Here is a 25,253-nt window from a genome sequence, read left to right as displayed (position 1 = left end):
GATCATTGTATGACTGAAACCCAAGCACAAAAATTTGTAAGTCTACAACTGTACCTCATGGTGTTTCACTAGTAAAAATTAAAAAATAAAATCCCATAAAGTTATCTGTCCATGCTTGGCATGGAGCCTGGCCAGAGTTGCACTTCTGCTGACTGAGACCTGGGGGACCTTTTAAACCTCCTCTGGAGGAAGCCCAGTGAATGACTGCTACTGTGAACTCTGGTAAGCTCATTGGAGTTCCAAACTCCTGGGCCACTGATAGCTTTGACTGCTCTAAACACAAAAGAGTTAAGAGCTTGTTTTTCTTTTTGTTTTTTGGTTTTTATTTTTTAGCTATACCTGAAGCTGCTCAGGGGCTGTTCCCAGCTCTGAGCACAGTGGTCACTCCTGGCAGTGCTCAGGGGGTCATATGCACACCAGGGATCTGTGGCGTGCAAAGCAAGAGCCTTGCCTGGTGGACTATGTCTCCAGCCCCAAGACAGGACCTTTCGATGGTGTGTGCCACATCATATCAAGCACACAGTACACTGGCCTAAGATTTGGGCTTGCTCTTGACTTGGCCACCACAAAGTAACCAAACAGATCCGATAACTAACCTCAGAGAAAGTGCACTGAGAAAGAGGACCCCTGAGAGCACATCTCTTCTCCCAGCTCCTAGTGCTAAACTGAAAGCAGCCTACTGTCATTTAGCCAGTCATCGAGGAAGTTTCAAGCACACACCACGCGTCATGCTGCAGCAGTGAATCTCCCTGCATGGTAAATGACCTGTACTCAGCATGCAGAGGGCTGGAGCGATAGCACAGTGGTAGGGCATTTGCCTTGAGCGCAGCCAGCCTGGCCGAGCCAGGTTCGATTCCTCCGCCCCTCTCAGAGAGTCTGGCAAGCTACTGAGAGTATTCAATGTGCCAAACACAGTAACAAGAAGTCTCACAATGGAGGTGTTACTGGGCCTGCTCGAGCAAATCGATGAACAACGGGAGGACAGGACAGGACAGCACGCAGAAGGTGCCAGATAACTTCTTGTTAGAACAATGAGGAGTGGAAAAACTAGGGCTAAAGTAGAAACTGCTTGTAATATTAAAGAAAAAGAGCTGGGCTGGATACACAGTGCAAACGTTAAGGTCATTTAGGCAGTCATACGTGGCTTAACTTGGTTCAAATTCCCAGCACCCCACACACTCCCCTGAGCATCATTAAGGATCACCCTTCTTGAGCACAGGGCCAGGAATAGTCCCTGAGCACCACTGAATGTGGTCCAAAGGAAACGAAGAAAGGAAAGAAAAGGAAGGTAGGAAGGATGGAAGGAAAGATGGAAGGAAGGAAGGATGGAAGGAAGGAAGGAAGGAAGGAAGGAAGGAAGAGAGAAAGAGAGAGGGAAGGAGGGTGAGAGGGAGGGAGGAAGGAAGAAAGGAGAAGCAAGGAAAAGAAGAAAGAAGAAAAGGAAGGAATTTTTTTCATCTCATTTCTTTGACTAGCTACTTCTTCTATTCACTCTCCTTTTTCACAACTCCACAAAAAAATATATCCATATGCCCCCCTCCAACACACACATACTTATTTTGGGAGTGGATCATACCCAGCAATGCTCAGGGGTTACTCATGGCTCTGCACTCAAGAATTACTCCTGGTGGTGCTCAGGAGACTGTATGGGTGCTGGGTATTGAACCCAGGTCGGCCGTGTGCAAGGTAAATGTCTGTGCTCCCTCTCTCGCCCAACACACACACTTTAAAATGATACTATCTCCCCCAAGCCCCCCTATTTCTGGCAGCTTGGCAGTCACCCTCATAAGCTGCCTCTGGCTCCATATAATCTCATCAATTGCTATGATCCAGAGACTCAACAATAAATCTTTCAAAAGAGAACACAAAGCAATTTGCCATAGCCATGCTTCCAGACCCTGCACCAGGCAGGGTCTTACTCGGGGCAACCCAGAGGGGGACAGGTGAGGCCCCACCCCACCCCACTGGAGTCAGCCCCATCTGCCAAAACCCTCCAGAACTCAACTGCTGCCAAGCTCACAGCTACTATCCACATGCTCGGATGTGCCTTGCCAATGAGTCACTCTATTCCTGGACCTCTCATACTTGACACCACCAAGATACCAAGAGTAGCACACCACATTCGATTAGAAAGGCAACCGATCTTAGGGGGGAATATATTTATACAGATATAGATATAAGCACACAAGGCTCAACCTTTAACAACATGTTACTAATCTCTTATAGAAGAAATTAATGGCCTCTGGGTGAAATTCAACACCCTTCACACACTTTCCTCTAAGAAACCTTTTTTCGGATCATTTTTAGCATACTATTCATAAACAAGCAATACAAAATAAATTATTTCTGTTCTGCTTTGGGGGCAGGGTTTGGGACTCGGGATGGAAACATCCGAAATATGGTGGTGGAAAGGTGGAATGGTGGTGGGATTTGTGTTTGAACATTAAATGTAATCAAATATTGTGAACAACTTTATAAAAAATTAAATTAAAAAATAAAACAAAATGTTACTATCTCCAAATTTTCATCTTCCCCTTAAACCAATGTGTTCCCAACAGTAGACACAACCCATTTTGCTTGCCAATGACGGCAGAGCTGCCATGGCTGTCAGTCAGCTTTGACAAGGTTCAAGCCTATGGATTTCACCCTGTACTTGGACATATTTTCTTTTCTTCGTTCCCAGAATTCTGCACTCACTCTGACTTGATCTCCTAATAGCCACTTTCAGGCTTCCTTTGTATCTTTGTCTTCTAAAAACCAGAGTGTACTAGAGGCTTGGTTTTTAACTCCTTTCTGTGTGTAAACTCACTCTGATCTTGTGCAACCCAAAAGCTTTAAATATCACTGAAGCGCCAACTCCCATGCTGATCTCAAGCACAGACCTCATTCCTTCATTCCAGAGTCAAGTGTCCAGCTGCCTGTGTGGCATCTCCATTTAAATGTCCAAAGATGATGCAAATTTCATATATTCCAAACTGTACTTCTTCTCCTTGCCTGCATCTGTACTGTCTGCAACCTTCTAATAACATTCAGTAGTAGCTCAGCCCTTCCCAGGGGAAATGCCTGGTAGATCTCTGCTCAGGTCAACAGCCTTGGAATTGCCTTTGTTCCTCGTTCTTTCATGTACCACCTCCTAATTCAGAAATTCAGAAAAACACAGCCGATCCAGGTTCAATTCCCATTCAGAAATCCTTCTTGCTCTATCTAGAGAGTCAAGGTGCTCTGGCCTACATAATGTGTCTCCTGGTCATCTCTGCCACTTCAGCTATTCTCCGCCTTGCTCTGCTGGACCTGCCCTTGTCTCCTTTCTGTACCTCAAACATGCTAGCTACCCACACTCACTGGGTCCCAGCACCCTCAAGTTTTTTTTTTTTCTCAGAGATCACCTATTCAGCAAAGACTTTATGACCACACTGTTTAAAATCACAACTCCAGGGCCAGGAGGTAGGGCTGCAGCACTTAGAGGCAGGCCTTGCTAGCCTCTGACCCAGGTTTGAATCCCTGCCCCTTATAGTCCTTATGTATTTCTCAGTACAGCTTTGGAAGCCAACATCACCGAGCCCAAGCAGTATCCTAATTCAAGGACCGATGCAAACATTACTCCATCAGCCCAGTTCACCCAGGGGGGCCTCCAGTTCCCCAAGCAACGCTTATGAGGTTCCCCAAATTAAATAAATTTTAATTCCCTCACACTACCTTTCTTAATTAGTAGTTTATTTCTTTTAATATATTACGTAATATACTTGCTCCGTGGCATATTTTTAGCATGTCCCCTATTGAAACATGAATTGCATGGAGATAGGAATGATATGATCCAAGCACCTTTCAAAGCATCAGTATAGGGGCTGGAGCAATAGTACAGCAGGTAGGGCGTTTGCCTTGCACGCAGCCGACCCAGGTTCAATTCCCAGCACCCCATAAGGTCCCCCGAGAACCACCAGGAGTAATTCTTAAGTGCAGAGCCAGGAGTAACCCCTGAGCATCACCAGGTGTGACCCAAAAATAAAATAAATAAATAAAAGTGTCTGGTACAGAAGACATGCCCAATAAATATGACTAATGTGAATAAATCTATTTTTCAAACAATATTGTCAGATAATATCTCTTTCTTATATCCTATATATAATCCTTCCCCAAATACATTCAAGACATTTGTCAATTGTCTGGTTCTCACATATTTATGCACCTGTCAATAATAAAGTTTGACAAGCTTTATTCTAATTCTCTTTGGTTAAATGGATTAAATTATATGACATATGAGGCCTGAATCCAGTAAAACACAATGTGAATTAGAGAAATATAATGATGGCTTTTGTGTGCTATGTTCTTGGAGACTAATGACAGGGCCACAGTGCTAAGCAGTGGATAAATTCTTATTTCATGAAACTGTTGAGAAGAGTGATGGAATCTTGATTCACTTTATTAAACACAACAAGAACTATGAAGCTGGCAGTTAGCAAAGTCTATGCAATTGCGAAAGGCAAGGACAGGATGAACTGTAACTCAGGAAAACACTTGACCTTTGCAAAGAGGAAATAGGAATTTACAAGCCAATGGCCGCATGCGGATGTCATTGCTCCTGAGGAGGTACGCACTAAAAATATAAGTGGGGCCCACACTGCAAACTCGAGGCCATCTGGGGTTACAGCACTGCCTGTGGGGCGTAACTCAGGGGAGGACACAGGCTTACCCACCACCTGCTCCGCTGTCCCAAACAGCCTAGCCTGGCTGACCCCGCCTGACTCAGCCTTCGAGCAGGCTCATGCCCTGGGCATTCTCAAAGAAGGAGACGTGTGTGTGTGTGTGTGTGTGTGTGTGTGTGTGTGTGTGTGTGGTGGTGTCTGGGAGAAACATCCTGAGAGGGGGCCTGTGGTTGCCCTTGACAGCGAAACCAGGCTCTGTCCTGAGTTCACCGGTATGCGGAAGCAGGCCTGGCCAGGTGGCTTGCGGCTGGGCATCTATTCTGGGTTCTACAAAGAGGCAAGCCAAGGGTCTCCCTGAGAGAAGGGATGAAAGAACACAGGGCCCAGCCATGGGAAACTGTCTGGCCAGGGCAGTCTTTCTAATGTGTGTGTGTGTATGTGTGCATGTCACCTCCATACTCCTGGGACTCCATTGGTTTCTGTTTTAACTCCACTAGTATTTAAAGAGAGCAGGAATGGTAACAGAGTCAGGCAACTGTGCTCTGCCAGTTGTAGATAAAGATAGCGGGCAAATGACTTTATGTTTTTGATCCTTAGTTTTCCTTTTCTTTCACTAATTTTTTGGGGGATTTGGGGACATACCAAGTGGCTCTTAAGGCTTAATCCTCGCTCGGTGTTCGGGGATCACAACTGGTAGGGCTCAGGGGACTATGTGTGGTGCTAGGGATCAAACCTGGGTCAGCTGCACGCAACACAAGCACCTGATCCACTGTACTCTTGTTTCAGACCCAATCCTCAGTTTGCCTGTCTGTTAAATAGGGTAAATACCTAACGAGAGTGTGTTGTGAAAATTGATTAGGTAATATGATATAAATGTGCTAGTTATTCACTGAGAACCATAGAGAAGATAACCAAAGTCTTATTGATGAAGAGCTGCGAGGCCCCACTAGGGAGTGTGTGTGTGTGTGACTTCCCCAGAGAGACCTCCCAGGACAACAAGCTTGGACAACTTAGACTAAATACAGTGTTCACGCACTGTCCTTTGGCTCTTGGTGATAGAAAAAAAGAGAAGCCAAGATTTACAGCTCAGATTTCACTGTGTTCAAGACAGAAAGGAGACCAGATCTTTAGCACAGAGAACAGGCCTGGAGCAGGTAGAACACCTGCCTGGCAAGCGTAGAGCCTGGGCCAATCTCTGGCACTACCTGGTCCCCCAAACACAAAGACAGGTGTGGTCCCCAAACAGAACAAAATAAAAAGAATAAAGTGTTGGGGCTGGAGAGACAGTCCAGGGGTGAGGAGCTTGCCTTGCATGCAGCCAACCTGAGTACCTGATACTCCCTATGGTCCCTTAAGCCCTGCTAGGAGTTATCCTTGAACGTGGACCCAGAGTAAAACTAGAGTATTCCTGGGTGTGGCCCAAAAAACAGAAAAAGAAGAGGGAAAAAAGAAGGCACACCAGCAGAAGCAGTGGGAAGTGGGTTTGATGCTGCTGAGGCCATACTGGCAAGTGTCAGAGGAAGTGAGATGTCAGGGCCTTGGTCTGATTCGGGAAATGGGCTTTGGGTACAAGGGTCAAGGGGCCATGAAACCAAGCTGGTAGAGGGCGGAAGAGCTTATGAGGAGTCTGAACATCACAAAAGGCCCTCCCAAGTCATTTTCTGAGGAGTGTGGGAGGGTTTTATTTTGTGGTCACTAGGGGTTTCTGGAAGAGTTGTAAGCATGGGAGCGGTCGTAAGCACGTCCTTCCTCTCAGGACGTGCCAGCGCCCTATCCAGCCCATCTCAAACCTGTTGGGAGCCCAGCCACCCTTCCACAGAAGCAAGCTGCTCTGGGCCCTAGCGCTGTTATCAGTAGTGGTTCAAGGATAGATGTGAGGGGGGAAGCTGGAGGACCTGGGACATGGGATGCGAGGGTGCTGCTACAGGGCACCCATTACCTGGAACATCCCCTCCTCAGAGGGCTGCAGTGATTCCCACTCGGGAGAGTCCATGAACTGGTAAGGAAAGATGTAATGCAGAAACTGCCCGTCCTGGCTCACACGGACCCTGGCAAAGGGAGAAAAGAGAAGGCATGAGAGAAGGGTAATGGTGCCCCAAACTCTCTTCCAAATCTAAATTCTGCCTTATAACACAGAAAGTAATTAGGACCTATAAACTCAAAGTTTCATCTCTAGTCTCTTTCTTAATGAGTTCAGTCAGGAAAGTGTCTGTCAGACAAAGAGGCTTGATCAAAAGGCCTGAAGGTACACTCTGTCTACTTGATCAAAGGCTATTGTCTCATTTCCCCTCTGGGGCTTTACTTTATTTATTTGGCTATATTGTAAATGTTATTTTCGGCACCATGAGGTACAATTCTGTTGACAGTAGGGTTTCTTGCATGAATCATTCCAGCACCACACCCTCCACCAAAGTGTCCACATTCCCCACCATTGTCCCAGGGCATCTTTTGGTTTTGATTTTTGTATAACACCACTGGAGCTCAGGGGCTACTTCAGGCTTGGTGCTCAGGGATCACTCCTGGCAGTGCTGGTTAACCATGTGATGCTGGGACTGAACGAGTGTCAGCTGCATGCAAAGCAGGTGCCTTTCCCCTGTACTAACTCTTGGTCTTTCTCGGGGCTTCATAAATATGCATGGAGCATCTTCTGTGTCCCTGGAGGTCCAGACATACAGAGATGGCTAGGAGATGACACTCCCCTCCCCTTAAAATTTGCACAATCGTGTGGAAGTCACAGGCTCGATTATCACTGGCTACAAGCTCGTGTGTGCTTTTGTGGATTTTCAAACTTTTTTTTTAATTGAATCACGGTGAGATACAGTTACAAAGCTTTCATGATCATGTTTTTGTCATACAGTGTTCCAACATCCATCCCTCCACCAGTGCACATTTCCCACCACCAATGTCCCCCCTCCAACGTATCCTCCTGCCACCCCCCACTCACGCCACCTACCTCAGTGTGTGCTATTGTGGAACAGAAGAAAGGAGAGGAGAGAGATGTGTTCCTTTTGTATGGAAGACTTTTCCAAGATGATATTTGAGTGGAGTTTTGAACTATGAATATGATGTGGAGGAGACAGGGATGGGGATTGTTGGAGAACTGGGAAATTTAACATGGCTGTCTAATTATCATTATCTGTCTTTCCCTTTCCACCATAGCTCTAGAGGCTAAGCTGGGCCCATGGTTGCCCACTGTCCCTGCATCTAGTACATTATGTGGTAAAGTTATAACCTACAGGATATTTAGATGCCAAGTCTTGCTTCTAATGAATATATGAATATATGGTTTGAGTACATAAAAATGATCAAAAGTCATCACCAAACAGTATGTCAATGCCTATTAAAAGGGCTGGAGTGTCTCAACTAGTTGCCGCCCCTGCCCAAGCAGTCTGTACCTGCTTGGCACCCCCTCACCACCCAAACTCGGGACCCTGAAAGCTAGCTGCCGCCGTGGGGACCCCCGCCTGGGGCACCTGCCTCTACTTCCGCAGTGAGCTCCAGCCCAACTAGTCGCTACCCCAATAGGTCTGTGGAATAGCATCTGCACTGGCTGGGGGCGTGGCCTCCTAAAAGTGGACGTGGCCTCCTCAAAAGTGGGCCTGGCCTCCTCAAAAGTGGGAATGGCCTTCTCTGAGGTAGGCGGACATTCACGTGGCCACGGTTACATTTCCCACTCCCTGCACTCTTGACTTTCATCCCAGCCTCTATCACCTAATCTGGCCTACTCCAATTCTAACAAAAGACCAGTATACACAAGAAGCTGTACAAGCCCAATATTAAACAGCACCTCCTCCAAAGCTTCACTAGATGTCCCTCATAAGCCAAAGAATAATGCCTGAGAGGAAGGTCAGACTCTAGAAAGGGAGAAAGGTGACCACTATCGACCAACCTTATCCAGAATCCTTTCCCACGATAAGAGGAAACAGTGTTAGTGAATTCCAGGGTTTTACCACTAGACAACCAAAACAACATGAAGAAATAGTCTCCACTACAAGGAGAAGGTGAAGAAAAGAGTCCCGAATCCTCAACTGAGGTCATCCACAAATATGCTCTCTCCAATAAAGAATTCTGAGATGAAATGCAGAGGATGGTCAAGGAATTACTCAAAGAATCAATGGAGGAGATGTCCAGAAAACTAAAGGAAGAAATGAAAGAAACAGTAGAACAGATAGTAGAGAAAATACAGGAATAAATGAGATCAGAAATAAAACCACTACAAAAAGAAGTGTCACAAATAAAGGATTAGAAAGACAAAATTAAAAACTCAGTAGGTGCCCTCAGCAGTAGGATGAATACCGCTGAAGACAGGATCAGTGAGCTTGAAGATGAGCAATAGAAATTGCAGAGGGAACAACAAACAATGGGAAAAGACCTCAAAATAGCTCAAAGGAGAATCAGAGATCTAGATGATGACGTCAAGAGGAACAACATTAGAATCACTGGAGTACCAGAAGGACAGGGAGGCAACTCCAATGAAAAAGCCACAGTCAAAGAAATCATTGCTAAAAAGTTCCCAGAGTTAAAGAATGCAGACATCCAGATCCAAGGATCCAGAAGGGTGCCAGCTAAAAGAGACCCGAATAAAAACACTCCAAGGCATATCATAGTCAGAATGATGGATTCTGTGGACAGAGACACAATACCGCAAGCAGCAAGGTCAAAGAAGGAAATCACATACAATGGAGCACCCCTTAGATTTACAGCAGACCTATCAGAGGAAACCCTCCAAGCCCAAAGACAATGGTGGGATATAGTGAAAAACTCAATGAACTGAATGCCTCACCAAGAATACTTTATCCACCTAAACTCTCACTCAAACTCGATGGAAGGATACACCATTTTGTAGATAAACAACAGCTCAGGAACTTCACAGACTCAAAACCAAATCTAAAAGAAGGATTAAAGGGGCTCCTGTAAGATAAGAAGGAAAACAGATATAAACACAACCAACCCCTACAGAAAGATGGCACAAAACCCCATGACAATAATCTCTCTCAATGTCAATTGTCTAAATGCACCAATCAAGAGACACAGAGTGGCAAAAGGGATCCAGAAACTGAAACCAACATTCTGCTGTCTACAAGAAACTCATCTGAACAATCAGAGCAAACACAGATTCAAAGTTAAAGTATGGAAAATAATTCTGCAAGCAAACAGCTCCTTCAAAAAAGCTGAGGTGGCCATACTAGTATCCAACAACATAAATTTCAGGTTGAAAATGATTAGAAGGGACAGTGAAGGCCATTTTCTATTTATCAAGGGATATGTACAAGAGGAAGAAATCACACTCTTAAATGTATACGCACCTAATGAGGGAATAGCTAAATACTTAAAACAACTGCTAACAGATTTTAAGGAAAACATTGCTAGCAACACAATAGTAGTTGGAGACTTCAACATCATCTTATCACCCCTGGATAGATCAACAAGAACAAAACTCAACAAAGAAACATTGGCTTCGAAGGAAGAAATAGAAGAGAGAGGGCTAATAGACCTATACATGGATTTACACCCTCAAAAGAAAGAATACACATTCTCCTCCAGTGCACACGAAACATTTTCCAAAATAGACCACGTGCTAGACCACAAAACATACCTCAATAGAATCAGAAAGCTAGAAGTAGTATCAACAATCTTTTCAGACCACTATGCGCTCAAGATAGAAGCAAATCACACAAAGACATGGAGAAACAAATCAAACACCTGGAAATTAAACAACTCAATGTTGAACAATGAGTGGGTCAGGAAGAAAGTCAAAGACGAAATCAAAAGATACCTGGAAACAAATTAGAATGAAAACACGAGCTACCAGAACTTATGGGACACAGCTAAAGCCGTGCTAAGACAAAAATTTATAGCGTTGCAAGCATTCCCAAGGAAAGAAGAAAGGCCTACATAGATAACCTAATCACACAGTTCAAGATCTTAGAAAAAGACCAACAAAAGGAACCCAAGCCCGGCCGAAGGAAAGAAATAATAAAATTTAGAGCAGAAATTAATGACATGAAACTCCAAAAACAATCCGAAAGGTCAAAGAAACCAAGAGCTGGTTCTTTGAGAAAATAAATAAGATTGATAAACTACTAGCAAGACTCACAAAGAGAGAACCCTAATAAACTGAATCAGAAATGAAAAAGGGGACATCACAACAGAAACCAATGAAATTCAAAAGATCATCAGAGACTACTTTGAGAGTCTGTATGCCACGAAACAAGAGAACATAGAAGAAATGGATAAATTCCTAGACTCCTACAATTTCCCAAGGTTGAACAGAGAAGACTTGGGATACCTGAATAGACCCATTCATATAAAGAAAATTGAAGCGGTAATCAAAAGTCTTCCCAAAAACAAAAGCCCAGGCCCAGACGGGTTTACTAGGAAATTCTTCCAAACATTTAAAGAAGACCTTTTGCCATTTCTCTCAAGCTTTTCCAGGAAATTGAAAAAACAGGAACTCTCCCTAACAGCTTCTATGAGGCACATATCTCCCTAATACCAAATGCAAACAAAGTCACCACCAACAAAGAAAATTATAGGCCAATATCCCTGATGAACACAGATGCAAAGATTCTCAACAAAATATTAGCAAATAGAATCCAACAACTCATCAAAAAGATCATACACCACGAACAAGTGGAATTCATATGGGGATGCAAGGAAGTTTTAACATTCAGTAATCAATGAGCATAATCCATCATATCAACAAAAGTAAAGATAAAAATCATATGATCATATCAATAGATGCAGAGAAAGCTTTCATCAAGATACAGCTCCCGTTTATGAAAAATGGGTTTTGAAGGAAGTTTCCTCAAGATAGTCAAAGCCATCTACAACAAACCCACGGCAAGCATTTTCCTCAATGGGAAAAAACTAAGGGACTTTCCTCTAAGACCAGGGACAAGACAAGGATGCCCACTATCACCACTTCTGTTTAACATAGCACTGGAAGTACTTGCAATAGCGATTAGGCAAGAAAAAGACATTAAAGGCATCCAGATAGAAAAGAAAGAAATCAAGCTCTTATAATTCGCAGATGATATGATACTATATCTCGAGAATCCTAAATCCTCTACCAAGAAACTCCTAGAAACAATAGACTTGTACAGTAAAATCGCAGGCTATAAAATCAACGCTCAAGAATCTATGGCCTTCCATACACAAAAAATGAGAGAGAGGAAAGTGACATGAAAAAAATAATCCCTTTCACAATTGTGCCCCAGAAAATCAAATACCTCAAAATCAGCCGAACTAAAGAGGTATAGGACCTCTACAATGAAAACTACAAAACGCTACTCCATGAAATAAAAGAGGACACGAGGAAATGGAAACATATCCCCTGCTCATGGATAGGAAGAATCAACATCATCAAAATGGCAATACTCCCGAAAGCATTATACAGATTCAATGCAATCCCTATAAGGATACCAATGAAATTCTTCAAAGAAATAGATCAAGCACTCCTGAAATTCATATGGAACAACAAACGTCCACAAATAGCTAAAGCAATTCTTGGGAAAAAGACATGGGGAGGCATTACCCTCCCCAACCTCAAACTCTACTACAAAGTGGTAATAATTAAAACAGCATGGTACTGGAACAAAGGCAGGGCCGCAGACCAATGGAATATTGGCCGCAGACCAATAGGGTAGAATATCCGTACACACAACACCAAATGTATGAACATCTAATCTTTGATAAAGGAGCAAGAAATGTGAAGTGGAACAAGGAAAGCCTCTTCAACAAATGGTGCCAGCATAACTTGACAACCGCATGCAAGAAAATGGGCTTAGACCTCAACCTAACACCATGCACAAAAGTCAGATCAAAATTAATTAAAGATCTCAACATCAGGCCAAATCCATAAGGTACATTGAAGACAAGGTCGGCAAAACCCTCCACGATATTGAGGCTAGTGGTATCTTCAAAGATGACACTCCATTGACCAACCAAGTGGAAACAGAGATAAACAAATGGGACTATCTTAAATTAAGAAGCTTCTGCACCTCAAAAGATACAATAACCAGAATACAAAGACAATCTACAGAATGGGAAAGGATATTTACCCAATAGCCATCTGAGATCTCCAAGCCTACTCAGATCGGGGCTGCGCATCCTCCACCTAGATCCTCCAAATTCCAGTAGGCAGGGGTCACACCCACCAACTGGCCCCCTGGCACCGTGTAATCCGATCAACGGCCAAGACTCAGAGACTATAAAACCCAGCTCCCGGAACCATCTTAATATCTTAATATCTCATTCCTATTTTGGACAAACTGGCAGGCTACCGAATATAACCTGCCCACATGGCAGAGTCTGGCAAACTCCCCGTGGCGTACCCAATATGCCAAATACCAGTAACAATGATGGGTCTCATTCTCCTAACTCTGAAAGAGCCTTGAATATTGCACTTTTTTAAAAATCTCAGAGCTAGGACGAAGGAGACGCTACTGGGGCCTGCTCAAGGCAATCGACAAATAACAGGATGGTCGTGATCGTGATCATGATCCATCTGATAAAGGGTTGATATCAAGGATATACAAAGCACTGGTTGAACTCTACAAGAAGAAAACATCTAACCCCATCAAAAAATGGGGTGACGAAATCTGAATGGTTAAAAGGCACATGAGAAAATGCTCTACATCACTAATCATCAGGGAGATGCAGATCAAAACAACAATGAGATATCATCTTACACCACAGAGACTGACCCACATCCAAGAGAACAAAAGTAATCAGTGTTGGCATGGATGTGGCGAGAAAGGGACGCTCCTTCATTGCTGGTGGGAATGCTGACTGGTTCAGCTCTTTTGGAAAACACTATAGGTGATTCTCAAAAAAATAGAAATTGAGCTCCCATTTCACCCAGCAATATCACTCCTGGGAATATATACCGGAGAGGCAAAAAAGTACAGTCGAAATGACATCTGCACTTGTATGTTCATTGCTGCACTATTCACAATAGCCAAAATCTGGAAAAAAAAAAACGAATACCCTACAACAGATGACTGGTTACAGAAACTGGTACATCTACACAATGGAATATTATGCAGCTATTAGAAAAGATGAAGTCATGAAATTTACATACAAGTGGTATTTCATGGAAAGTATCATGCTAAGTGAAATGAGTCAGAAATAGAGGGACAGACATGGAAAGATTGCATTCATCTGGGGAATATAAAGTAATAAATTGGGAGATTAACACCCAAGAATAGCCAAGATAAGTACCAGGAGGTTCACTCCATGGCTTGGAGGCCAGCCACACATACTAGGGGAAAAGGCAGCTCAGATAGAGAAGGGAGCACCAAAGAAAGGGTTTTGGGAGGATCCTCCCAGGATGAGAGGTGCATGCTGAAAGTAGACTATAGACCAAACATGATTGCCACTCAATGCCTCTTTTGCAAACCACAGCACCCAAAGGAGAGAGAAAACAAAAGGGAATGCCCCGCCACAGGGGTGCAGTGGGATGGGGGAGATGGGGAGGGTGCGAGGGATACTGGGAGCATTGGAGGTAGAGAATGGGCACTGGTGGAGGGATGGGTGCTCAATCATTGTATAACTGAAACCCAAGCACAAAAAATTGTAAGTCTACAACTGTACCTCATGGTGTTTCACTAATAAAAATAGATAGATAGATAAATAAATAAATAAATAAATAAATAAATAAATGGGCTTGAGTGATAGCACAGCGGGTAGGGCATTTGCCTTGCATGCGGCCGACCTGTCTCACCTGAGTTTGATTCTTCCAACCCTTTCGGAAAGCCCGGCCAGCTACCGAGAGTATCTCACCCACACGGCCAAGCCTGGCAAGCTACCCATGACATATTCGATATGCCAAACACAGTAACAACAAGTCTTACAATGGAGATGTTATGGGTCCGCTCTAGCAAATCGATGAACAACGGGAGGACAGTGCTACAGTGCCTATTAAAAAAAGTATCCGAGAGGGTACAATGTTAAGCAGTCTAAGTCAGGAAGGGTCAGAGGGAGTGTACAGCGTGATTGCCTTGACTGTGGCAAACCTGGTTTCGATCCCTGGCACCCACATGGTCCCCTGAGCTTTGCCAGAAGTGATCCCTGAGTGCAGAGTCAGGAGGAGGCCCTGAGCACCACCAGATGCTGCCAGAAAAACAAAACAAAAATGTCAGAGGGAGAAGGACAATCGACAGATGATCTCACACATTGGTGGTATATGGAGAGACAAAAGAAGGAAAGAGACACATCAAACAGTGGCAAACCCTTGTTTTTGAAAGACAAAAACTCAGATTATCAAGCAGCAGGGAACATGGAGTAAAGTTCTGGACTCTAAGTAAAGTATTGGATACTTTGGTGGTGGAGAGATGCAGTAACTTTGTACAAGAATATCATAATCATTGACACTATTGTAATCAGTTATAATAATAAAATAATAAATCATAAAATACATAAATAAGACAGAAGTAAAACATCTGCCACAGAGTTAGGTGGGTGGGGGGAAACTGGGAATAATGGTAGTGGGAATTGTACACTGGTAAAGGACAGGTGTTGGGACATTGGCTGAAACCCATTCGTGAATAACCATCTAACTGTGTATCTCATGGAGATTCAATGGAAAATATATATAAATAAAATGACCATAGCTTATAAAATAATAAATTATATCCTGGATATATATATATATTAGAACCAAGTCAAGGATGTGGCACAGTCTCTGATGGCAGAAACAGCTGTTTCTATGAGCTCAGGTAATATTGAGATAACTTGGCAGAGTTCCTCCAAGGAATGAAAGGAGACAAGAGGAAACAAGGGGTCATGATCTCTGACATCATGATCTTCACACCTAGCTGGACTCTTTCCAGTCCCAATTTTCTCTTCAGGAATCACCTTACATAGTCCCTCTTCTCGAAAGTATTATCTGACCACATAAATCTTATGTTGCTGATTACAATCTCTCTTTGCACTTTGAATTTCTTCCTAGTAATATCATGCCCTTTATTCATTAATACATCAAATAGTAATTAATGAATGTGTTTTGATTTGTGGACACACCCAGCTTCTTTCTGGCTGTTTGCTCAAGGTTCATTCCTGGCAGTGCCTGGGAACCCTAAATGGTGCTGGAGATTGAACCCAGGTCAGCTGTGAGCAGGAGGAACACCTAGCTACTGTACCATCTCTCTAGCCCCTAACTTGTGTAAGCTACATGAACTCAGATAGTATTTTTCAGATTTTATCACTGAATACCTGAATCCTAAAACACTTGAGAAATATTGAAGGATGAAGCCAGGGCAATAGCACAGCAATTTGTCTTACATGGTACCTGACCTGGGTTTGATCCCCGGAACCCCATATGGTACCCCAAGCCCTGCTAAAAGCGATCTCAGAGCACAGAACCAGGAGTAATCCTGGAGCACTACCAGGTGTGGTCCAAGAAACAAAAGTAAATGAATAAATAAATATGGAATGAAGAAGGGAGATAAAGTTAACTTACATCAACATAAATGAAAACCAACTTCTCAACGAAGAGCTTCTTGAGAAAAGAAAGGAAAGAATGACAAAAGGAAAAGCAAACATCTGTTCTTACCATCATTTTATCAGGTAAGGAATCAGGTCTGGCCAGGAGGCCATCAGAGAACATTTTTAAATGAAAAGAGGGCCAGAGAGATATGGTAAGGCGCTTGCCTTGCACACACATGACCAGTGTTTGATTCCCGGCACCACCTATGGTCCTCGGAGCACTTCCTGAGCAGTCAGGAGCAAGTGCTGAGCCTAACCAAGTGTGGCCCCCAAAACAAAACAAAACAAAACAAATGGAGGAATGGCTCGTGTGCCTGTGCAGCTCTGGCAGTCACTGACATGGGTATCTGTGTCCGTCACCTTTGAAGTCTCTCTCTCCCTGCAGAAATGGTCTTAGACAGTTGCCTGCTCGTGACGCTGTGCTACTGGAAGCTCGTGCTTTGATTTCATGTTCAAGAGAAAATCCTCAACGATAAGCACTGCTTTCTAAGGTACAGACTTTAAGGAAGCTGCTGTACCTGAGTCTTAACTCTCTTTGTTAAAATAAAACAAAAATGACACCAAAGGTGACGGCAATAAGAGTCCCCCTTTGAGGGCCCAGGAACCTACTTCCTGGCCCTGGCTTTCAAGTGTTTGGTCAACAGCACAATGATTCTTTTGTGAGAACTAGAGTCTGGTCATAGATTAGAGGCTTCTTGGCCCCAAATTTAGCAATCATTAAGACAAGGTAACATTGAAAGGTAGCCAAATACAACTCTTAACTTTATACCTTGAAAAGAAAAAATCAAAATGGTGTTATTTCTGATTCAAGTTTTTGATGCTAAATATATTAAAAAATGTCACTCAAGGGGGCAAGCTTCCCTCTCCCCTCACAGGGAAGTGACATCTTACACTTGTTCACACTAAGCACTTGGTGAAATACTTGGTGAAAATACTTGGGCCATCTAGCAATAGCAAGTTTCATTCAAGTGAGGTGGGTATTTCTGTTCCAGTCTCAACGCTCCACTCTAAAACTGAGGAATAGCCAGGACAAAAGAACACCATGAACCCTATGAAGATGCAAGTTTTCTACTCTTTAAAATGATTGTTTTGTTGGTTGTTATCCTCGTGATGCTTGGGAACCAACAGGACTACTCTCACTGATGTTTGGAGTGGAGTAAGGGATCAGGGACCATGGGGGACTGGGAATGAAATCCAGGGCCTTGAACATACAATACATGTGCTTTATGTCATAAGGCACACCCCAGGTCCTGCTTTCTTTAAACATGGAACTATTGTTGGCAAACATTTTGGCCACAGTCAGAATGTAGTTATTTACAAACAACTACATTTACCCTTTAATCCACTCCTAAGTGCTAAGTGAATTAAAACCTCATAACTCATTCAACCCAGATTTCTGAATTCAAGAATTAAATTATATATACATAAGACTTTGAATACGTGAAAACTTGGATGGGTATTATTACTGCTGTTATACATAACAGCAGTCACATATATATTATATTAATTGTAGTAACATCATCTTCATTACCAAACTCTTCTCTCCCATAATGTGTGGTTGTCTATCTGATCAACTTTCTTCTTAATTTTTATTCTATTGAACTCAGAGCCTTTGGATTACTATTTTATTTATGTCTGCTGCATTCTCTTGGTGGCAAAAAAGCCAGGGAGAAGGCTGAGGCAAAACATTTGGAAAGCTTGCTTTCCAGAGTCAGGCCAACAATATCTGGCCAGGGTGGGACAGGGGGGATGGAGGGGGGTGGGAGGGATACTGGGATCCGTGGTGGTGGAAAATGGGCACTGGTGGAGGGATGGGTACTTGATCATTGTATAATTGAAATCCAAGCACAAAAATTTGTAAGTCTACAACTGTACCTCATGGTGTTTCACTAATAAAAATTTAAAAAAAATAGCTGGCCATTTTGCCTCTTTGATGCTCAGCCCCAGATATGAGTCCTGCCATAGCAACATCTCCAAGGCTCCACTGTTGCTTCCAATCAGGCAGCACAGACCCCAGAGGGTTTTGTTCTGTTCTTCCATAGCCAACACTCACATGCATGGGCATGATGGACAGAAGGGACAGGCCTTGTCTTTGAATTGGTCAGAATCCCAAAGCATAGCTAGGAATGGAATAGAGAGGAATATCCCCTGCCTGACCTGGAACCTACAGAAGAACTTTAGTAGTATAGATTTTTAAAAAAAATTTTGAGGGGGTGGGTGGGAATTGAACCCAGAGCTTCACACATATAAGGCAATTGTTCTGCCAAGACACACCCTCAAAATCTAGAGTCCTGTGCAAGACATATCCAACACAACTGGAGCGATTCCCTTCATGCCCGGGCAGGCAGTAGGGGTTCCGAGAAGGCCTCACTTGTTTTAGCACAGTTACCTGTATATACTTGGTGTTATAAGAACAAGTTAATCTTATGGAAAGCTTCCATTTCCCAAAATGCACAGACACCCGGTTCCAGGTAAAGGCTGGAGGTCTTGTAGACATGGGCTTTAAGAAGCAACTTCCCCTCACGCCTCAGCACAGCCTATGCACGCACAAGCCTTCCCACAAATGAGATGCCTCGTGAGATCCAGTTTCCCCTTGGAAAACACTAAGAGGAAGCCAGCCCATTCTGAGAAAAATCTGTTTGGGTTGGTTTGACAGTGCCGCATCCTGACCTCCACGGAGGGAACCTCTACATGGAAAGGGGCAGTGGGGCCAGCACACGAGAATGGCTTACCGGCCCGAGAGCAGCAGGGACAGGCGGTCAATGGGCGTCTCGCCCTCCATGGCATACGTCTGCCCAGCAGCCAGAGTCAGGACCTGCTCCTTGCAGCAGTAAACAATCTCCCTGTAGGCCTGCAGGGGCACCTGCAGGGGCAGGTACAGAGTCCTGTAGAGGCGATCGAACTCATCAGAGAGCCTGTTCTTGCGCAGGCCACAGATGAGGTAGACCAGTTGGAACAGGCAGGCCCCGGCCAGCAGGAAGCTCCAGAGGACGATGTCCAGGCCACAGGCGTCTAACCAGCCCCACAAGACACAGCACAGGTAGCCTGTGCCCAGGAAGCCAAAGACATAGAAGCAGCCAGACACCCCGCTGCCCCCCATGAAACCCAGAAGCAAGATGCAGTTGGCCAGGTGGTAGACAGCCCCTTCCACATCCTGCTTCCAGCCACTGCACACGGGCCCCTGCCGGAGGAGCTGGCCCACGAGGCCACGGCTGTCACTCATCCTTCGGGGAGTGTGTGTGAGGGGTATCTCCAAGCCTTGTCAGGTCCTCATCCTGCTCTCACACAGCAAGTTCGGCCAACGGAGTCGCCTATTCACCTCCGGCTTCTCACCTGCAGCTCTGCCTTCCCTGGGAGGGGCGCTCCCGGGAGCGAGGAGACAGACTGGCAGAGCATGGCACACTGCATGGAGAACTGAGCAACTTGGCGCTGGGCAGAGCCCTGGGCCTCCACGCAGAGCTCTGGCGAGGCTCCGCAGCTCTCAGTTTCTTCTGACAGTTCTCAATTTTGCTTCTTGGCAGGAAACCTCGCAGGATTCCAAAGAGAAACGAAGCAGACAGACCGGAACGCTTGCACCCTTGAGGGCTAAGTCGGCCACATCCTGCTCCCTGCTGTCCCGGACGGAATGGGGAGAGCCCAGCCGCCAGGCACACTTGTGTTCCATTTGGAATGCGCCTCCCTTGGCACCGGAAGAAAGGGTGACCCCAGATGGATACCATGTTTGGAATTGGAATCCAAGAGGTACTGGCAGTGAGGAAAAACAGACCAGGCACACAGGCAAGCTGGCAGCGCACTTAACACAGCTCCCTGGAGGGCAAGAAAAGACTCGGGCAAGAGCAGGGGTGGAGGGAAGGGGAGCGGGAGCTGAAGGAAAAGCACGCACAGAACTGATCACAGAACTGTCTGGAGTGCCCTGTGGAAAGGGCCTGGGGTTCTCCTGAGGAAAGAAGACACCTCAAAGTAGGAAAGTATGGGACTATTATCAGAAAAAAAAAATCCTAATAGTGAGAACTGGAAACCCCCGCCTCCGAAGACCTTTCTTAAGTCATGCTACAAATGTCACGACGCATTTATTTGGTACCCATTAAGCAAAGCAACTTTGAAAATTCCAAGCTAATGGTCCCATTAACATACTGAATCCAAAAGTAGTTTACACAACGGCAATACTTTGTTCGGATCATTACGCACCCCAATATTTGCCAATCAAAAACTGCCACCTGTTAAACATCTGTTTATATATATGTATATGTGTGTGTGTATATATGTGTGTGTGTGTGTGTGTGTGTGTGTGTTTTATCCTTCTAGATCGGAAAGTAAGTTACCCAGAGAGATAGTAAGCTCCCCCCACATTTGAACTCAAGACCATCTGACTTACCAGTCTCTTAACTAGTAAGTGGAACAGTGAATGGGAATACAGGCCTAGACCCATGAATTCCAACCCCACACTCTCCTGCCCCTACTTTGCCAACCCCCATGACTTCAGATACAGGGGTCCATGGAACTTCAGGATGATCCTGAATCACTAAGGAAAAACATCAGCATGTGCAGACAGAAAACTGAGAAATGTCCCTTCGGCATCCCAGTGCCTCTTTCTCTAGCTTCGGGTTAGCTCTTGCTGCCATTCTTTCTCTGCCCCTGCAATAAGGGAGTGAGAACTTGAAGGAAAGGAAACAGCAACCTTCAGAACTACTTACATACTCAATGTATGTGGTAAGAACTTTTATTAAGTTGCGAACAACCTAACTAAAATGAATGAGAAATTAGAAAGTGTCAAATATCCTGTCACTGTCACTGTCCTCCCATTGTTCATCGATTTGCTCGAGCGGGCCCAATAACATTGTGAGACTTGTTACTGTGTTTGGCATATCGAATACATCACGGGTAGCTTGCCAGGCTTTGCTGTGCGGGCAAGATAGTCTCGGTAGCTTGCCAGGCTCTCCGAGAGGGGCGGAGGAATTGAACTGGGGTTTGAACTCGGGTCGACCATGTTGACTGCGTGCAAGGCAAACGCCCTACCCGCTGTGCTATCGCTCCAGCCCTGTCAAATATCCTAAGGAGTAGAAAAATTTCAAAGGTTTTCTTTTGTCTTTTTCTTTCTTTTTTCTCCCTATTTCTTTGTGGGCATTGAAACCAGAGCCTCAACAAATATGTACTGAGCACCTATGTCTAAGCAGCTACAGGATTCCCAAGACTTTTCTCTATCAAAGGAAATATACTTCAAGGAAACAGTGGCAATAGTGTATGAGTGGCAGTGACTGACATTTATGGGAAGGCAGCAGCCTAGAAGGAAGGGTGGCCTTGGGGAGTGAGGATGTAAGAAGGAATATTTGACTTGAGATGTACGGGTCGAATTTACTAAGTAGGGAGAGTGAGGTGAGGATCTCTAGTGGTAAGACAGCAGAGGTGGAGGCAGACTTATAAAAACACCTGGCAAGTGGAGAAAGCCAATTTGTTTTATTAGCAGTGAAAACGCTGATGATGAATAAATCTCACTCCCTCCTAAAGAGAGGAATTCCAGTGGGTCAGAGCTAGAGAGGGCCTGGAAGGGAAAGCACCCCACCCTTCAATGATCTGGACACTTGGTGCCCGAGCAGTAGAGTTTGGGGATTTCCATATGTGGCTTTGATGTCACCTGTCTCCCCACCCCCCACCTCCCCACACAGCAGCTGCACCTCCCTCCACCTGAGTCATGCATCCCCTTAGCTGCCAGATGGGATGTTCCTGCCAGCGAGAAGGAAATCAGAAGTACAGAAGCAACCAAGGCTTTGCCAGAGATAGAGTTTCAAAGCCTGCTGAACTAACTGGCCCTTTAAAGAGACAGCAGCCCGCTGACTCCTGTGTCCACTGCTCTTTGTGGATCCTATGTTCCTCTGAGGACAGGACGCTAACATCATCAAGCTGCTATGGTTTCCTCGTGCCATCCCATAATAACATTTTAACATTTTTTAAAAATTTACCATTATAGTACTGTGAAACTTCAGGAAAGCAGTTTTATGTGTCAATACATAATTCTTTTTTAGGGAAAGAAACAGGCTCACAGAGTAAGTTAAGGTTCTTGCACAGGTCACAGAGCTATTCCATAAATTAAGACTCAAGTCCAGGTCACGGTGGTGTCCAGCTGTGAGGCACTGCAGGGGGATTCTGTATAGGTCCAGGCTCATCTATTGCTTGATGGATTCACGGATACCGAGTGGCGTCACAAGCCCCACATGAGACCGCAGGACAGGATCTGGAATGGGAATACAACTGAAAACTGTGCCTTAAGTGCTGAGGTGGGGGGGCTTCCAGTTTGCTTTGGGTGGTGGGGGTTAGTCTCTGGGTCACAACTAACAGTTCTTGGTGGACACTCACTGCTCCGTGCTTCAGTCATTCTTAGTCGTGCTTGGTGGACCATTAGGTGCTGGGGACAGAACAGGGTTGGCTGAATGCAAGGCAAGCACCTTACCCCACATACTATCCATCCAACCTGTTGGTTGTATCTTGGTTTTAAATACAGAAAAGAGAAATGGGTACATCAAGTTGCAAGTTTGTGTAAGGAAATACACAAACTTGCAGGCAGAAGCACTGTAGAAATTATCTGGGAGGTGTGAAAGGAGAGATACTGAAGTCACATCATTTGTTCACTTGATTCAATTCAGTAAGTATTGAGGGTAAAGACAAGACACGTGCACTAGGAAGATGCAACGGAAAGATGGGCAAGACTCTCAAGAAACTTCTCAGTGAGCACCCTCAGAGATAATGCAATCCAGGAATAAGAGAATACTGTGTCCCAAAACAAGTCCTGAGAGAGGTGGAGTACAAGGTATTCAGGAAAAACACCACCAGGAAAGTGACATTTGAGGTGGCTTGATGTGTAGGCGATTCGTAGCGAGGGGAAGGCATTCTTGGAAGTGAGAACAAAAAATGAAGCAAAGTCCAGAAGTAAAACAAAACTGCATTACTATGTATTTGTACTACTTGTACTAGTACGTTCTAGTAACCAGGAATAGCTTATAAAGGGGAGCTACAAAACTTTGGGCTTGTAGAGACTTTCAATTTTGGTTTTGGGGCCAAACCCTGCTGTGCTCAGGACTTACTCTGGGCTCAGGGGACTGTATGGAGTGCTGGGGATTGAACCTGGGTCTGTAACAGGTAAAGCAAGTTCTTATCTTTCTACTTAACTAACTTTCTGGCTCTATAGACTATAAAACTTTTTTTTAAATTTTTCCAAATATTGGTCTGTAAATTAGAAAAATAATGCTAATTTACCTCCTAGAGTTAGAGAAACACTGGTCTTGAGATTAATGATTTCCTAAACAGACACTGAAATACCACAGAGGCAGGGCTTTAGTTTGGACACATACTGCCAAGTTGATCTTTGGCAGACACACGGTAGCTTTTCTCCTACTTGTTGGATCTTCTATTTTGCTGGGTGATTTGTGAAGGTAGGTAGGTTTCTCTCCCAGTTGTTAGAACCTGAAAGAAGCCTAGGAGAAACAAATTCACTGCCCTCTCTGGTGACCAGGCCAAGGGTGGACATGTGGCCAATGAGTTGTGAGGGCGGGGTCGGGGAGAACTTCCAGGGCAAAGTTGACTGTCAGAAACAATAGAGCCAACCACTTTCATCTCAGCTGAAGAGTTGGGCGACAATGTGATGCCTGAAGGGACACAGCTCTGAGATATTATATCTGAGAATGAAAATAAAGAGCACAACAATCCTCCCAGTTCTCCAGAGGGTTACTGAGTCGTAATCCAAACTTCCCTGAGGGAACCTTCAACCCTCAGGCTCCAGGGTGAGCCAACCTCTGTAGCTGGTTTTTCTGGGAATTGCAGTTGACTATATCCAGATTCAATTCTAAGGGCTGTTCTTCAAGGACCCTTTCTATCTATAAACACCTGAAGATTGTTTAATTCAATAAACACTAAACATCAATCAAGTTATGTTCTACCAAGAATTTTCTCAAAATTTTGACTCAAATATGAGGGAATTGATCTTCTAGACTCCACTCAACCATTCAGAATGACTCCATTAATTGAACAAGATGTCTGGGTGGGAATTTGGTCAACTACTCACCCATTCCTCTCTGAAACAACTTAATTTGATCCTGAATTAGGTCGGGTAGGAGGATCCTGTGTAAGCCAATCAACATAAGAGACTCAACAACGGGTATTGGTTTATAAATACACAATCTAATTTGGCTTAAGCAAAAAAATCATGCCTTTTTCTCTTCAGTTGAACAAAAACAAACACAAGACTGACTTCACTGGTTGTAGACAAGAGCTCTGAGATGAAAAGCCTGAGTCCTGGTTGGCACCACTGAGCCTATGATACTGAGAGCCTAAGTTTCAACGTTGAGTTATGTAGGTGTTCCTTGAGAGTTTTTTGTTACTTGCCTGTCAAAAGGGCTGGAGCGATAGCACAGCGGTAGGGCGTTCGCCTTACAAGCAGCCAACATGGCCGACCCGAGTTCGATTCCTCCGCCCCTCTCGGAGAGCCCGGCAAGCTACCGAGAGTATTCGATATGCCAGACACAGTAACAACAAAGTCTCCAATGGAGACGTTACTGGGCCCGCTCGAGCAAATCGACGATCAACGGGAGGGCCTTTACCTTTACCTTTGCCTGTCAAAAACACCATGTCTGTTACAGTGTTGATCTACCATCTAGAAGATTCTGTGGAGGCGAGGAGGCAGTGCTTAAGGCTTAAGCTTCGCTCTGCACTCAGGAATCATCCTGGGAGGGATCAGGGAACCACACGGGATGCTGGGGATTAAACCAGGACGCTGTGGGCAAGGCAAGCACCCTGCTTTGTATCAGTCTGGCCCCTATCTAGCAGATTTTTCAGACTAACAGAACACTGGGAAGTCATGCATGCTTTTTAGAAAAGAATTGTAGAATATGTATTACAAGAGAATTCAACTTCATATGCACATTACATACGTATACACTCTAGACTCTAAGCTTCGAACAGGGTTCATTTCTTCCCAACACATAATTGGTGTAGGGTAACTTCAATAAAAACTGAGCCAACTTGCTGAGGACAGGATGTATGCCTATTACTCACATGAATACTCAACCCAGGGCATTTCTGCGAACAAACTGGACTTCTTCACTCTGAATCGTAAGAAAAGTGCTGCTATGA

General features: G+C 44.5%; 1 protein-coding gene across 1 annotated transcript in view; it reads right to left on the bottom strand.

Moving 5' to 3' along the window:
* Positions 1-19,418, bottom strand: part of POPDC2 (popeye domain containing 2) — a 30,407-nt gene extending 10,989 nt beyond the window's left edge. The window contains exons 1-2 of the mRNA XM_056109118.1: positions 18,866-19,418; positions 6,583-6,691 (exon numbers count right to left, since the gene is read on the bottom strand). Coding sequence (XP_055965093.1) covers positions 6,583-6,691; positions 18,866-19,356 — 600 coding nt within the window. The 5' untranslated portion in view covers positions 19,357-19,418. The remainder of the gene's footprint in view (positions 1-6,582; positions 6,692-18,865) is intronic.
* Positions 19,419-25,253: the final 5,835 nt, after the last annotated feature.

The sequence above is a fragment of the Sorex fumeus genome, unplaced genomic scaffold, assembly GCF_029834395.1.
Source record: "Sorex fumeus unplaced genomic scaffold, SorFum_2.1 ptg000265l, whole genome shotgun sequence".
In the NCBI taxonomy this organism is placed as follows: Eukaryota; Metazoa; Chordata; class Mammalia; order Eulipotyphla; family Soricidae; genus Sorex; species Sorex fumeus.
The sequence above is the reverse complement of the archived record's forward strand: the minus strand, read 5'-3'. Positions and strand labels throughout refer to the sequence as shown.